The following is a 17,437-nucleotide window of genomic DNA, read 5'->3' on the forward strand; positions in this document are numbered from 1 at the left end:
GGTTCAACCATCCAATGGTAAATCTGCATCTGGATTTTTTTTGGGGGGGTGGGGCAATGAGGGTTAAGTGACTTGCCCAGGGTCACACAGCTAGTACATGTCAAGTGTCTGAGGCCAGATTTGAACTCAGGTCCTCCTGAATCCAGGGCTGGTGCTTTATCCACTGCACCACCTAGCTGCCCCTCTGCATCTGGATTTACATTATTTTTTCTATCCCCTCCAAAGTCCTCCAAAATAAGTTTTTTTTTCTTAATGGGAAACTTTACTCTTCTGGAAAGCCTCTCCTCAGACATTATAAAGCAAGGGAAGGTGTCAATGACAGATCTTTTTTTGTTTTAAGCCTAATTGGTTGACTTACAAAACAGGGATGTGAGAGTGATGGGAATGAGGGAGAGGAAGGAAAGATGTTAGAAGTTTTTTCTTCTTGCATTCCTGCATGCTGAAAGAATATGGATAATAGAAGCAGGAAATGAAGTCTATCAATAACTTTTAAGTTACCTTTAAATTTTTTTTCTTTTCTTTTCTGAATCTTTTTCAATATCTACTTTTGCAATATCTAATCAGCCTTCATCAAACTTATGCTACCTAATGAAGGAAGTCAGTGTTGAGAGAGAAAATGCAAGAGGAAACTAATTAGTGTCACAAGCCAAAGGATATTATTTAAGTATATGAAATAATGGAGAGGATAACAGTGGGGAAACGGATGAGAGAAGAGAGACAGAAAGCTAAATGCACAGAGTAAAGAGAGAAAGCAACACTGTAGGAATTCCAAAGAAGACTACTAAAGGAGTCAAAGTAAAGTTGAAGAGTTAAAGAATGCAAACAAAGGAAAGGACTGGTAGAAAATCATTTTTTAAAAATGACTAACAATGAGCATTTAGAAAAAACTGTTTGGAGACACAACATTTTAAATGAACTAGAAAAAAAAGATGTCAGGTGCAATAGAGTTTGCTATAAAACAAAATTAGGAAACTAGAAAAAATTTGCCTTGGGGAACAGAGAAAAGATGAATTTTATTAATGGTACTTGAATGAGGGAACAGAGGGAGAAAAAGTTCCAAAACACTAACATTAAAAAGGTTTTTAAAAAGATGTCTAGGGGCAGCTAGGTGGCGCAGTGGATAAAGCACTGGCCCTGGATTCAGGAGGACCTGAGTTCAAATCCAACCTCAGACACTTGACACTTACTAGCTGTGTGACCCCAGGCAAGTCACTTAACCCCTATTGCCCCCCCCACACACAAAAAAGATGTCTACATGTCCAATCTATTATGCCAGAAACACAAATGATTTTAATCTTTATTTTGGGGTCTGTGTTTATGGTAAAACCTAACAAGGATAATGAAAACAATTTGCCTGTTTCTGCATTGTTTTCAAAATAAAACTAATTTTGAAAGTGATGAACCTGGGGGCACCTAGGTGGTGCAGTGGATAAAGCACCAGCCCTGGATTCAGGAGGACTTGAATTCAAATCTGGCCTCAGAAACCTGACACTTCATAGCTGTGTGACCCTGGGCAAGTCACTTAACCTTCACTACCCCATCCCCCCAAAGAAAGTGATGAACCTCTACAAATCCAGTTAGTACCTGAAGAAGAAAAAATGAATAATCGATTATTGTCATTGAAAAAAAATCCTTCAGGTTTTACCTTTTCTAACATTTTAGATTAAAAAACAAAAAGAAATTCACAGAAAATCACTCAGTATTATGGAAGTTTATTAAAATCTCATTCTTAGTTCAAATGAAAATATTAAGAATTAAATATTTCTCCAGGCTAACATCCTTTCTAGACTTAAAAAAAATCCTGGTTCAAAATTCCTATAAATGTTATTTCAAAATGTTTTGTGTTAGAAACATGCTCGAGGTAGCATGAAGGCATATTGAAAGTTTGAACATTTCTCTCTCAAGCACAGAATGCTTGAATTTAGAACAATGACAAATTAATAAAAATTATTCTGCTTTGCTTGTGTCTAAAACACAGATAGTATTAATATTCTTCGATAGTTAAATCTCTACCCCTGGGTACATATTTCTTCTCATAAAAGGTCACACATTTCCAGTTAGCACCTGAATGTGATCACAGGGCATATCTTACTATCTTCTGAAAAGGCACCTAGTTTCCTCCTAACCAAGAGGATCTTCTAAGCAATTCACCCATGTATGCTAATCCTGGCCCCACAAGATGCCTCAAACTATGAAGTAGAGGAAGTTCTTCAGAAGGTCAATCTTCTTTATTTGCCTTCACTTTTGTTCTTAAGCAAGGAGAGTTCTTTTAAGATATCAGGAAAACAGGGTCACTGCCCTGGGTGTGGTGGTGTTGACTCACTTTGAAGCCTAAGGTTTAGCTCCTTAGGATCATCTTCCTTCCATCTTTCCTCCATCTTACAGCCCAGAATAAGATAGCTGCTGTGCTATCTTTGTTCCATACTGATTGAGTGTATTTGGTTATTTTTAAGTGAACAAATGAATCTCAAATTATCCTCTCTCCAGAATTAGTGTTCTTTTTAATGCATGTTAAGGCCAGAAGCTCTGATTCAGTGAGGGAAAAGACCAGACTCTGGCATCCTGCCACATAAGTTATGCTTGGGAGAAAAGATGCTACATTTAAACAAGCTATACATCTTAGTCTGTGTTAAATTCAGTAAGGAAATGGTGAGAACAAACAACACCTAAGTACTATACATCAAAGATATACAAAACAGCTTTGGCTCTATGGTAACAAAATGTGATGGATAGAATAATAATAGCTCACGTTTATGTAATAATTATTATTCCATGCTTTCCAGTTTATAGAACACTTTCCTTACAGCAACCCTGTAAGGTATAGAATACAAGTAATTATGATTCTCCTTTTACAAATGAGAATCCAGAAGCTCAAAGAGGTCTATGATCACACATGATCACATAGCTAAGAGGCAAAAGAAGTGAAATTCAAATGAAAATCTTGTTACTTCAAGTCAAGATGCAAAATTCCAATAATTTAAGAATTCTGTTAGTTTATTTTACCTCTATATGAAGCAACTAGAAGGTGCCAAGGATAGAGCACTGGAATTGGAGTCAGGAAGACCTGAGTTCAAATCTGACCTCAGATACTTAATAACTGTGTAACACTGGACAAGTCACAACTTCTATAATGCTTCAGTTTCCTGAACTGTTAAATAGAGATAATAATACTACCTACTCCCAGGGTGGTTGTGAGGATCAAATGAAATAATATTTTTAAAGTATTTTATAAACCTTAAAGTGCAATGCAAATGTAGCTATTGGTAGTAGTATGCAGAGCTATATTAAGTATGGTAAAAAGAAGACTTTAAAGGTCTATCTTTACAATAACTATCAAAATTTCTTTTATATCACAGTTAAATAGTTTAGGGATTACTTAACACTCAGACATAATTAAAAACTAATATTATGATAATCTTGGGTAAGTGCAATATTTAGTGATAAAATAGTAATAAATATTTTTAAGTTCTATAATAATAAAAGTTCACATTTGCATAAGAAGCTTACGATTGACAAAATGGTTCAAAAGCATACTGCCAAAAAGAAAAAAGCATACTGCATCCATTAGGCATGCATTTACCTAAGAAGCTATTCCAAATAGGAGTATTGTGTTAGACATGCAGGCATGAAGACCTGGGGTTGATTCTACTTCTCAAAATTATTATTGGTACAACCATGGAAAAGTTACTAAATCTGTGAAGCTCCAGTGAGATACTTTTACGCTCTCCTATAACTGATCTTATTTAATCTTCATAATTATCTTTTATGGCAAGTAATACAAATATTATCATTCCCATCTTAGAGATGAGGAAACAAGAGGCCCCAAAACTTGCGTGACTTGCCCAATGTCATACATCAGTAAGGGACAAAGCTAGGATTTACCCCCTTGACCCTTGACTCCAAATCCAGCATTCTTTCCCCTAAACACAAAGCAATAAAAAAGCCTTCAAAATCCTTTTCTAGACATTTACAAGCATGACTCCTAAATACCTTTTGGTTATACAATTACTTTGTCTATAAATCACCCTGTTAAGATAACTTTTTGTATGCCATTTTCTTCTCCTAGGTAGAAAAACCTAACCTTAAAACAATTTATGAAAAACAACAGCTTTGTCAATTAAAGGAGAGATCTGTCTTCTTCAGGAAGTAAGTGTTGTAATTTTTAAACCCATTGTGAACCTATATGCTTAAATTGATGGAATATGCTCATTAAAGCTAAGAAACTAAGTGAAAGGCTACCTGGGTTTTGAAAAGTAATGTCTAAATAGGTGTGACAAGGTGCTATTCAACTTTTTCCAAAGTGATTCCTAGGTTGGAAAGTGTAAAAGTCCCCTATTAGTCTGTAAAAATATTTCTGGTGTTTCCTCACTTAAAAAAAATTCTGAGCATTCAGCATTATTGCAGTGTGTGTGTATGTATGTGTGTGTATACACACATACATACACACACATCTATATTTTAAGGAGACAGAGGGGATGGGGAAGCAGAGAACTAAGAATCAAAGAAAAAGACAGCATTCTTTTCACTATCAATACATCATTAAGTCTATTCCTTTGACATTCTGACAGTAATTGCTTTGAGACAGATAAAATTGTGCTTAAATTACTCTAAAAGGGTTGTTGAGAATTTCCTTCGGGTGGTTCCAATTTGAACACCAAAGTTTTCACTAGGTTGTTGGGTTTTTTTATGTTTGTCTCATTTTTGACAATGAGAAGGCCTGTGTAAATATCAATGGTTCTACTTTCCTCTAATACCAGTGAGGTTTGTAATTTTGCTCTGATTCATAAGTTGAGGTTTCAGCTTTTCTCATTTTTATAAAAACAAAAAAAACCCACAAAAACAAACAAACCACACATCCCAGAATCTATCATTTCCTAAATAATGGCAGAACTATGAGTATTTAGTCTATCTACACATGAAGGTATTGTAGGCATGATCAAATATAGCATATAATACTATACTATTAGTATAGTATATAATACTATACTATTATGCTATAGTATAATAATTATAATTATAGTATAATAATTCACTTAAGGTTTCTGACTGTTCTCTTCCTTGTATATCCTGGGTTCAAAAAGTTCTAACAAAGCATGGTTTCACAACATCTGTGGTCACACACACACACACACACACACACACACTCTCCTACCTCAAACCATAAAGAAGGATTTAGCTTAAGTCAAAGTGAAAATAATTCTTCCTAGAGAGTTATGTATATAAGATTTATGATATTCTGGAAAATTATCTCAGGAACATGATATTCAAATCTTGTCCTATGTCTCTGGGTAAGATGTGGCAGAAAGATAATTGTTGCCAAACATTTTTAAGAGGGTTTAAGTCAAAAAACATTTCCTTTTTAAGACCTGTTCCAGACACACAGTATGGAAAGGCACACTGATACCTCAAGCAAATGTAAAAAACTATAGGTTGGGGGCAGCTAGGTGGCACAGTGGATAGAGCACTGGCCCTGGAGTCAGGAGTAACTGAGTTCAAATCCGGCCTCAAACACTTTACATACTTACTAGCTGTGTGACCCTGGGCACTTAACTCCAATTGCCTCACTAAAAACAAAAAACAAAAAACAAAAAACTATAGGTTGTTAAGTTAAAAGGCAAGAACGCACATTAATGGTAAACACTGATTTTTTTAAACATGTAAATAATTGATATTTGTAATCTTCAAGAGGGGGAAATTATCTTTTGTACATAGTAATGAAATTTTCCTTTGTTTTGTTTTATCTGGGCAGTAAGTAGCTATCTGTTCTTTTGTTTTTAACATAGTCTAGAAACTTGCCCAAGTAAACTAGAGTGGGGGCAGGGGCAAATAGATTGGAAAAAAGGTTCCCAACTTTCTCATTTCACAGCTCCTTTAGCATCTCAGTAATTTTTTTTTCAGCGTTCCCAGGGCAAAAGAAAAACCTAACAGTTCTATTCATTAAGTAGTTAGGTCCAAAAAACTAAGTACTAACAACTTAGTAGCTGAAAAAATAATACACATAAATTGAAAGAAAAATTACATTTTTATTTCATTCTTAAATATCCACAATTATTTTCTAATAAAGGGCAGCTAGGGCACAGTGAAGAGTGTCAGACCTGGAATCAGAAAACCTCATCTTCCTGAATTCAAATCTGGTCTCAAGTACTAAGCTATGTGACCCTGAGTAAATCACTTAACCCTCAATTTCCTCATGTATAAAATGAGCTGGAGAAGGAAATGGCAAATCTCTCATCTATCTATCTATCTATCTATCTATCTATCTATCTATCTATCTATCTATCTATCTATATTTTTTTTGAGGGGCGATGAGGATTAAGTGACTTGCCCAGGGTCACACAGCTAGTAAGTGTCAAGTGTTTGAAGCCGAATTTGAACTCAGGTCCTCCTGAATCCAGGGCCGGTGTTTTATCCATTGCACCACCCAGCTGCCCCCATCACTCCAATATTTTTGCCAAGAAAACCCCAAAATGAGGTCATAAAGAGTCAGACACAATTGAAACAACTGAACAAGAACTTAATGATGAGATGTGTGCACTTGTTGGCCACCACACAACTTCTCAAACCTTGGAATCAGAGTGGACACAGCCACCCTCATTTCCTGTTCTGCACTGATTTTTGACCAGTACTTTCAGTAGGGAGGAATGAAGGATGATACCAAGATTGCATACCGAGGTGACTTAGAGTAGAGTAATGCCAACTAGCACTATTTTTAGACATGTTGGGTTTGAGATGTTTGTGGAACATCTAGTTATAATTATCCAGTTAGAAAAACTGAAGATGTAGGAATGGAGTTCAGAAGAGAGACTAGGTCTAGATATTTAAATCAAGAAGATCATCAAATAAGTTAGCATAGATAAAAGAAGAGAGCTAAGGACAGAGACTTCAGTGACACCATGATTTTAATACTGTATGACATGAAAATGTCTACTTTTTTTTCTTTTGAATTGGTTCTCAGGAGATTTAGAAGAACCAGTCAAATAGGAAGAGAACAGAGAGAATAGTGTCACACAAACTCAAGGAGGAGAGAGTATCCAAAAGTAGAAAATAATCAACAGTGTCAAATGGTACAGAAAGATCAAGAAGGATGAAGACTGAGAATTAATCAATCATTTGATTTGGCAATTAAGAGAGAACTGGCAGCAAATGCCCATCAGTTGAGGAATGAATGAACAACTTACAGTACACACATGTGATAGAATTTTATTGAGTTTTAAGAAATAACAGGCTTTTTTTTTTTTGCCTTCTCAATGGATAGGAGGGAGAGAAAATTTGGAACTCAAATTTTTAAATGAATGCTTAAAATAAATATTTTTAAAAAAGAAATGATGAATGAGAAAGTTTCAGAGAAATCTGGAAAGGTTTGCATGAACTGATACAGGATGAAATGAACAGAGCCAGTAGAATAATGTATACAATTAAACATTATTTTAAAGACAAACAACTTTGAAAAACTTAGGCATTCTGATCAACACAATGACCGTTAACAATTCCAGAGGACTCATGGTAAAACATGCTACCAGTTTCCTGAAAGAGCGTTGATAGACTCAGAGGGCAGGCTGAGATAATTTTTTTGGACATAGCTAATGAAGAATTCATTTTGCCTGACTACATATGTTTGTAATAGGAGATTTGGATTTCCTTCCTTTCTTGACGGTGAGGGAGGAGAAAAGGCAAGAGATGGAAGGGAGAGAAGACAGATCTTTAGTTGAAAAAAATCTAGTTAAAAAACTGGAGATTTTTGGTAATTTTAGAGGCAGCAATTTCAGCTGAATGAGGAGATTAGAAAGCAGAATGTATATGCTTAAAAGAAAATGAGAAGAAAATGGAAGATGTCATTCAAAATATGTATCAGAGAAAGGAAGGAAAAGATGTAGGATGATAGTCAGCTGGGATGGTTAGGTCAAGTAAAGGATTTTTCAGAACGGGGGAGACGTAGTTGTGTTTAAAAGAAGAATTAATTAAGGAACAAGTAAATTCTGTGCTACTCTTGGTAGAGAGGTTATGGACAATGGGGACGGAATTTTGCAAATGCCATCAGACACAGTCATGTGTTGACAATCTTGCTTAACTTTTTTTTTTATAATAGTGAGATCTATTATGAGAAGAAATGACTGTGATATAAAAACAAAGCATTGAAAAAGGGAATTATAATGAACTTTAAAAATAATAAGGTACAAAAGTCTTTTAAATAATAATGTCACCTTTTTTATTTGACCAATTATGGCTAATTTTAATAATGATGGCACTCTGGCAGCTAGGTGGCACAGTGGATAAAGCACTGGATTCAGGAGGACCTGAGTTCAAATCCGGCCTCAGACACTTTAGGCTTACTAGCTGTTTGACCCTGGGCAAGTCAATTAACCCTCATTGCCCTGCCAAAAAATATAATAATAATAATAATAATAATAATAATGGCACTTACCTGTGGACCACTCCTGCTCGATGAAGATGCTCTACTGCTAAGATAAGTTGCCTGATGTATCTGCGAGTTTCGTGCTCCTCCAGTCTTTTTTTCTCATATATTTTGTGCATCAGGTTGCCACCAGGACACAGCTCCATGACCAGGTAGTAGCTATTTTCTGTCTCTAAGATATCAAGTAGTTGAGTGATGTTGGGGTGCCGGATCATTTGCTGGATCTGCCCCTCTCGTCTTAGGTTTTTTGTGACATAAGTGTCCTTTTTGGCTCTCTTCTTATCAATAATCTTCACTGCCACCTGATGAAAAACCAAGGACAAGGCTGCTATCATATGGCACAAGCATAGTATATTCTGAGTTTACAGAAGTTGGCAACTGGGAGGGGTGAGACTTGGAATCAAGAAAACCTGAGTTCAAATTCCACTTCAGATACTGAATAGCTGTGTTACTCTAAAGTCACTTAACCTTTTTCAGTCTCAATTTCTTCATCTATAAAAAGGAGGTTGATCATAATAGGACCTACCCCCATGGGTTCTTGTAAGGATCAAATGAGATAATATGTGTAAAACACTTAGCAATTATTCAGGTGCTATATAAATACTAGCTATTATTTTACAATGAACACTGGGAAAATGAGCAGCTATTGACATGACCAACTTACCAACAGGAAAATGTTAATTTTCATTGAGATCTAATTTTTATTTATCTAATTTGAGGAGAAAAAAATCTTAAGGCACACTGATCAAGGTAAATAATGAAATTTACTTTAGTGATTTAACTCTTTGAGTCCCCCCCCTTTTTTTTGCAAATATATAAACTCTCATTTGGTCTTGTGATTGATAATTAACCTGATTCTCTCCCTCTGATTCAAAAGGGTGAAAGAATATATTGTTTTAGATTGAAAAGGGGAAAATATTTTCCCTTTTCTTTCCTATACTTGCTATGAGGCAACAGAGTACTGAGGTTACTTTTACTTCTAAATATAATGCTATGGATCCCTCAAGAATTGCCTGGTTGGCTGAAGGAATTGGATGTTTGTGGCTCAGGTATTACAGTGCTATATGGTCAATTAATTTTCTGCTCTTCTTCCATTCTAAGACTTAGCAAGAGAGAAAGAGTAGGGGCAGCTAGGTGGCGCAGTGGATAAAGCATCGGCCCTGCATTCAGGAGGACATGAGTTCAAATCCGGCCTCAGACACTTGATACTTACTAGCTGTGTGACCCTGGGCAAGTCACTTAACCCCCACTGCCATGCCCAAAAAAAAAAAAAAAGAGAGAGAGAGAGTAAGAGTAGAGAGGCATTAAGGTATAGAGGAAAGCTTGATTCATTTGGAATCAGAAGACCTAGGTTGAAACTGTACCATCTGTGTGACTTTGAGCAAATCATATCCCCTCAATGGTCTCCATCTGAGGTCCGAATGACACCTTTATTTTACTGGCAAAATATTCCATGAAATAAAGGCACTGTTGTTCAATGTAATTTGAGGTTTAGCTATAACAATAATAATGACTATTATTTTATCACACTGCTCCTCTAGAATAATTGGCATAATAAAAAGTTATCATATCATCAAGGGGCAGTCAGTTGGCTCTTATCACTATTGAATCCTAAGGTCAGCGTTTCCTCCTATTTGGGGGAGGTTGCCCAGAAAGAACCCTCTGTTATAGGGCCCTACCCAGGCCTCCTCCCCCTATTTCTACTAGTCACACCTCCTACACCACCAAAATTTAACTGTCCTATGTCCTATTTCTTTTTAAGGCTCTACTCTTTCTCCTAGAACTAATCCAAGCAAACTAGTTTGTCACTATGCCCATCTTCTTCCTTCTTGTCTCAAGTCCCAAAAGACTTATTTTTAAAACTAAACTCTACTTTTGTCCTCCAGCCCACATTACTTTTTTTTTTTTTTTTTGCAGGGCAATGGGGGTTAAGTGACTTGCCCAGGGTTACACAGCTAGTAAGTGTCAAGTGTCTGAGGCCGGATTTGAACTCAGGTACTCCTGAATCTAGGGCTGGTGCTTTATCCACTGCGCCACCTAGCTGCCCCCACATTACTTTTTTTGATTTATCTAACCCCAATTCCCATCACTCCTGAGGGATATTGCTCTCCTGCATGTTCCCTGTCCTTCCTTCCCTCTTTCTTGAATCTTCAGTCTTTTCCTTTCCATTGACTTCTCTGCCTTTTAAATATATAAAGCTACCTTTAGTCTTAAAACAGCCTTCTACAACTTCACCCGCCTCTGCAGTGACAGGGAACTCACCCCCTCAATGGTGATCCATCCTATTTTTGGAAAGGCTCTTATTTTTGTAGCCTTTCATTTCATCAAGTCCAAATGTGTCTCCCTATAGCTTCCACCTACTGGTCCTATTTTTGCCATCTGGCAGTTCCATGGAATATGTGAATTCCACTTTTCATATGACAGCTTTTCACATATTTGAAGATAACAATCTCATCCCCCTCAATCCCAGCCTAAGCTTTTGCTTTTCCAGACTAAACAATCCCTAACCCTCTAACCATCTCTCATGGCATGGTTTCTACACTTCTAACCCCTCCTAGTCTCGCAATCTGGTTTCATCCTCACTCTTCTAATCTCATTTTCCGCTTCTCAAGTCTCCACCACAGCCAGGATGTTATCTTTATGGTTCCCTGAATATACCACACTCAGAATATGCCAAGCCTTTCTGTTCTAACCACCCCACTCCCTTGCCTTCCAAATAAAACAACTTGGTCCTTCAGGGTCCAGCTCAGATCCTTCCTCCTTACAATTAGTCAAATACTCTTTAGGTTATATTAGTAGTATATAAATGCTAGCTATTCCTTTCTTTCTTTCTTTCTTTCTTTCTTTCTTTTTCTTTCTTTCTTTCTTTTGTGAGGCATTTGGGGTTAAGTGACTTGCCCAGGGTCACACAGCCAGTAAGTGTTAAGTGTCTGAGGCCGGATTTGAACTCAGGTACTCCTGACTCCAGGGCCTATGCTCTATCAACTGCACCATCTAGCTGCCCCACCTTTATTTATTTATTTATTTATTTTTGTGAGAGCTATTCCTAATAGTAGGCAATCAATACCTTCCTTCTTGTTGAATGATTAATGCTAAGTTGTTAATGGCTCTGTTTAATACCCCTTTAAAAAACACATTTCAATAATGGGTTGTATATAATACATTAATCTAAAAGATTTGGGGGCAGGGGATGGAAGATTAAAGACTGGGAGAGTAAGAGGGCAGGGAAGGAAACACAGAGACCTGCAAGAGTATATCCCACTGATGCCCATCAATTGGGAAATTGCTAAACAAGTTGTGGTATATGAAAGTGATGGAATACTATTGTGTGGATTTCAGAAAAACCTGGAAAGACATACATGAACTGATACAAAGTGAACTGAGCAGAACCAGGAGAACATTGTACATAGTAAAAGAAACACTGTATGATGATCAATTATGAATGACTTAGCTATTCTCAGCATCACAATGGTCCAAGACAATTCCAAAGGGCTCAAGATGGAAAATGCTATCCATATCCAGAGGAAAAAAACAGATGGAATCTGAATGCAGACCAAAGCATACAATTTTCATTATATTTTGTCTGTGTGTATGTGTGTGTTTTTTCTTTTGGTCCATTTCTTCTTTCACCACAAGACTAATATGGAAATGTTTTACATGGTTGCACATGTATAACATATCAAAATGCTTACCATATTAGAGAGGAGGGAAGTGAAGGAGGGAGAAAATTTGAAACTCAGAAGTTTTTAAAAATCAATGCTAAAATTTGTTTTTACATGTAATTTGAAAAAAATACTATTAAAAATAAAAGAATACAGCCCACTAATTTTTCTGCATACACCAAACCAGTCAAATGGACATTGATGCCATTTTGTTTCTTTCTTTTATTTTTTTTTTTGGGAGGCGGGGTTAGGCAATTGGGGTTGCGTGACTTGCCCAGGGTCATACAGCCGGTAAATGTCAAGTGTCTGAGGCTGAATTTGAATTCAGGTCCTCCTGAATCCAGGGCCAGTGTTCTATCCATTGTGCCACCTAGATGCCCCTGCCATTTTGTTTCAAAGCGTTTTTCTGACTCCAAACTAAATTGACCCAAAAAAGTATAATATAAAGTTGATTTTAGTCTTTTGAAATTGTAGTCCTTAATTGTAATGGAAATAGAGACTTTTTAGTGCAAAAATAATATTGTCTTTCAAGGATAAGATAAGGTGGTAATTCCCACAGTTTTTGTTTATTTATTTTTTGTTCCAAGAACTTCTTTCAACCACAGAAGGAAAGTGTTTCAATCCCCAAAGTAATTTACATACTACTCAGAATGCTTTGTAAGTATTTATTGCCTAAATCATTAGCATAAACCTCCTTGATCATTATCTTGAACCCCCAAAAAGGTACATGAATCACAAAATAGGAATGACTGGGGGTAGGGACAAAGATGGATACTGGGAAGATCAATCATGATCTAACCTGGATTGAAGGGCAGCTAGGTGCTACAGTGGAGAGAATGACAGGCCTGGAGTCAGAAAGACTCATCTTTCTGAGGTAAAATCTGGCCTCTGATACTTACTAGCTATGTGACCCTGGGCAAGTCACTTAACCCTGTTTGCCTCAGTTTTCTCATCTGTAAAATGAGCCAAAGAAGGAAATGGCACCACACTATAGTATCTTTGCCAAGAAAACCCCAGATGGGATCACAAAGAGTTGGAGATGACTGAGCAACAAAACCTGGATTAATTTTATCTGTTATGATTTTTTAAAAAGCTTCACCCTCTAGCAATGAAATTCTTAAAAGTAATACAAACTGACAAAAAGATTGAAACCCAGCAATTATCTCCATCAGTTATATTTATTATGAGAGTCTATGTACTGAAACTCTATGAATTGTTAGTAACGTTAAAAAATAAATGTTGCTCTTAATCACAGAAAAACCACTTAATTGACATTAGGTCTAATAAGAGGGGCAGAAACTAATGGGAAATGAAGGGAAGGGCAATCAATCATCTACACCTTGAATTATCCACCTTAATTTGACAGGACACAGAGATTTGCAGGCAAAGTAGATCCATCACTAATTGTGTTATTGAGATACCCAAAGTGATAATGAATATCTCTCTCTCTCTCTCTCTTTCTCTCTCTCTCTCTCTGTAGGGATAACCTGTTTTAGAAAGGAGACTTTGAGAGTAACAACATTTCAGTCTGTCACCACTATTGCTATTAATAATACCCAACATTTTTATAGGTACCAGGCATTTTGCTAAGTGCTTTACAAATATTGTCTCATTTGTTCCTCAAAACAACCCTGGGAGGTAGGTGCTATTATAATCCCCATTTTATAACTTTAAAAACCAAAGCACACAGAGTTTAAATGAATTGCTCAAACTAATAAGTATTTGAGGCTAGATTTGAACTCATTTCTTCCTGATTCCAAGCCTGGTCTGCCATCCACTTTACCACCTGGGCTCAGAGTATAAGAGGCACACAAACTCAATGGTGTGTGTTTCACCAACTTCTTTTCTGAACTTGATTGGCAAGAACCATACCCCAAACCGTCAGAATCAAAGTCAGTCAAATGAAGTTCATCTGAGCTTAATTCAATTTAGCTAATATGTATTACATATCTATGTGCAAAATGTTTTCCTAGGTGCTGGAAACATAAAGGGAGAAAAAAAATAAGCATTTATTAAGTGCCTACCATGTGCTAAGCTCTTTACAAATATGATCTCATTTGATCCTCATAACAACCCTGGGTGGTGGGTGGTATTATAACTAATTAAGGAAATTGAGGCTGACAGAGGTTAAGTGACTTGCCCAGGGTAACACATCTAGGAAGTATCTAAGGCTGAATTTGAACTCAGGCCTTCCTGACTCCAGGCCTAGAGCTCTTTTCATCATATCACCTAACTGAATATTAAAATCACATAGTTAGGATCCAACCATTCTGGAGAGCAATTTGGAATTATGCCCAAAGGGCAATAAAGCTGTGCATACCCTTTGACCCAGCAATACCACTTTTAGGTCTTTTTCCCAAAGAAATCATGGGAAGGGGAAAGGGACCCACATGTACAAAAATATTTATAGCTGCTCTTTACGTGGTAGCAAGGAATTGGAAGTTGAGGGGGTGCCCATCAATTGGGGAATGGCTGGACAAGTTGCGGTATATGAATACAATGGAATACTATTGTGCTGTAAGAAATGATGAGCAGGAGGAGTTCAGAGAAACCTGGAGGGTATTCCGTGATCTGATGATGAGTGAGATGAGCAGAACCAGAAGAACACTGTACACAGTATCATCAACATTGAGTGTTGATCTACTGTGATGGACTATATTCTTCTCACCAATGCAATGGCACAGAAGAGTTCCAGGGAACTTGTGATAGAAGAGGATCTCCAAATCCAAGAAAAAAAAGAAAAAAGAAGTGTGGAGTATAGATGCTGAATGAACCATACTATTTCTTTTGTTTTTGATGCTGTTGTTGTTTTTTTTATTTTGAGGTTTTTCATCATTGCTCTGATTTTTTCTCTTATAAGAGGACTAATGCAGAAATAGGATTAATGTTATTATGTATATATATATATATATATATATATATATATATATATATATATATAACCTATATCAGATTACCTGCTGTCTAGGGGAGGGGGGAGGGAGGGAGAAAAATCTGAAATTGTAAAGCTTGTATAAACAAAAGTTGAGAACTATCTTTACATGTAATGGAAAAAATACAATACCTTATATGTAAAATTAAATTAAATTAAATTTAAAAAAAGAATAAAGCAATTTCCAACAAAAAAAAATCACATAGTTAGGCATTGCCCTTAGGGATCTTACAATTTCCTAGGGGATATGTGATTTGGATCCAAATAAGTAAAATACAAGGTAGAATGTGATAGGGCAAAGGCCAAATGTTGGCTCAGTGTTCTAAGGGGATGGAGAGATACTTTCAGTGGGGAGGCAGGTGGGCAGATTTATGGAGGAGGTAGTAGGAGCCTTAAAGGAAGAAAAAGCTTCTAATAAGAGAAAATGTCCATTTACTCAACCTATGGCCATAACAAATGGAAAACCATGGAAAAGAACATAAGCTACAGCTCTTGGCAATATAGACAGAAAAATTCAAAATGGTGTGATATCACTATCATAGGATCCCTTCTTTAAATAGTGATGGAGAATGTTCTGTGTACATAGAACTGAAGTAATTGCACCCTAGAATGCTTTCATAAAGATCTTTAAAAATATTATTAGAGGGGCAGCTAGGTGGCACAGTGGATAGAGCACCGGCCCTGGATTCAGGAGGACCTGAGTTCAAATCCGGCCTTAGACCCTTGACACTTATTACCTGTGTGACCCTGGGCATATATATATATATAATCATCATCATAATAATAATAATAATTATTATTATTATTATTATTAGACTGGGGGCAGCTAGTTGGCTCAGTGGATAAGGCACCAGCTCTGGATTCAGGAGGACCTGAGTTCAAATCCAGCTTCAGACACTTGACACTTATTAGCTGTGTGATGCTGGGCAAGTCACTTAACCCTCATTGCCCTGCCCAATATATATATATTAGACTTGTAGATAGGAAAAGAATCTATGAATAGACAAGAGGTAGAGAGCATTGTAAGGTATAAAATGGCTAATTTTAATGATATTAAATTAAAACTTTTTTGTACAAATAAAACCAATGTAGCCAAAATTAGAAGGAAAGCAGAAAACTTAGGGAAATTTTTATGGAGAGTTGCATGGATAAAGGTCTCATATCTCAAATATATAGAAAGCTTTGTCAAATTTATAAAAATGAGTCATTTTTCAATTGATAAGTGATCAAATGAGAGGGACAGGAATTTTTGGATGAAGAAATCAAATCTATATGTAGTCATATGAAAAAATGCTTTGAATCATTGATTAGAGAAATGCAAATTAAAACAACTTCAAGATATCATCTTACACCTATCGGACTGGCTTAAATAATTGAAGGGGAAGGTGACAAATAGTTGGAGGGAATGTGGAAAAACTGGAATAGTAATACACTGTTATTGGAACTGTGAACCGATGCAACTATTTTGGAGAGCAATCTGGAATCATGCCCAAAGAGTTATTAAACTGTGTATACCCTTTGATTCAGCAACACCACTTTCAAGCATATTTCCTAAGGTGATCAAGAGAAAAGGGAAAGAATGTATATGTTCTAAAATATTTATAGCAGCTATCTTTGTGATGGCAAAGAACTAGAAAATGTAGGGATGCTCATTGATTAGGGAATGGCTAAACAAATTGTGGTATATGACTGTAATGGAATACTTTAGTACTATAAGAAATGATGAACAAGCTGATTTTAGAAAAACATGGAAGGATTTGCATGAAATAATGAAGAGTGAAATGAGTGGAACTATAAGAATGTTGTATACAGTAACACCAATATTGTTAAAAGAGTAAGTGTGAACAACTAAGCTATTCTGAGTATAAATATTCAGATCAACTACAAAAGACTTATGAAGGGAGATTCTATCTACCTCCAGAGCAAGAACTGATAAATAGAAGTGTGCATACCGTGGTATTACATATGTGCCTGTGCCATGGTGGTCTTCTCTAGTGAGGGGGGGTGGAAATGGAGATAGTTTTAAACTTAAAATATAACAAAAAGGAATTTTAAAATTAAAGTTATTATCCCAGAAGAGAGTTCATAGGGTGAAGAGGGTACTACTATGAAATTCAAATATATCTTTAACATATCACTATCAGATTCATCGCTTCATAGAAAAGCTTTTGTCAGCTTTTGTGTATATGGCTCGTTCACAATTATTTGTTAAGTTAATTTAAAAAATAACTATAAAGAGGCAAAACCAAAAATCTATTATTCCAGACACATTGCAAATAGTTGCAGTTTGAACATAACCTCCAGGATAAGAATGTAGATATAAAAGAGATCTCCCACATAAATGAGTTAAAAGAATTAGATCAAATAACATCTTCTTCAACATTAGGAAAACAATAAGATGTTATGAATTTTAGAAAATCTTTACTATAT

The 17,437-nt window shown here is 36.2% G+C and overlaps 1 protein-coding gene across 1 annotated transcript in view; it reads right to left on the reverse strand.

Moving 5' to 3' along the window:
* HUNK (hormonally up-regulated Neu-associated kinase) overlaps positions 1-17,437 on the reverse strand; it is a 150,932-nt gene that overhangs the window by 78,945 nt on the left and 54,550 nt on the right. Inside the window, 1 exon segment of the mRNA XM_043994873.1 lies at positions 8,423-8,715. Within this exon segment, the coding sequence (XP_043850808.1) occupies positions 8,423-8,715 (293 nt within the window).

Source organism: Dromiciops gliroides, chromosome 3, assembly GCF_019393635.1.
Source record: "Dromiciops gliroides isolate mDroGli1 chromosome 3, mDroGli1.pri, whole genome shotgun sequence".
Lineage (NCBI taxonomy): Eukaryota > Metazoa > Chordata > Mammalia > Microbiotheria > Microbiotheriidae > Dromiciops > Dromiciops gliroides.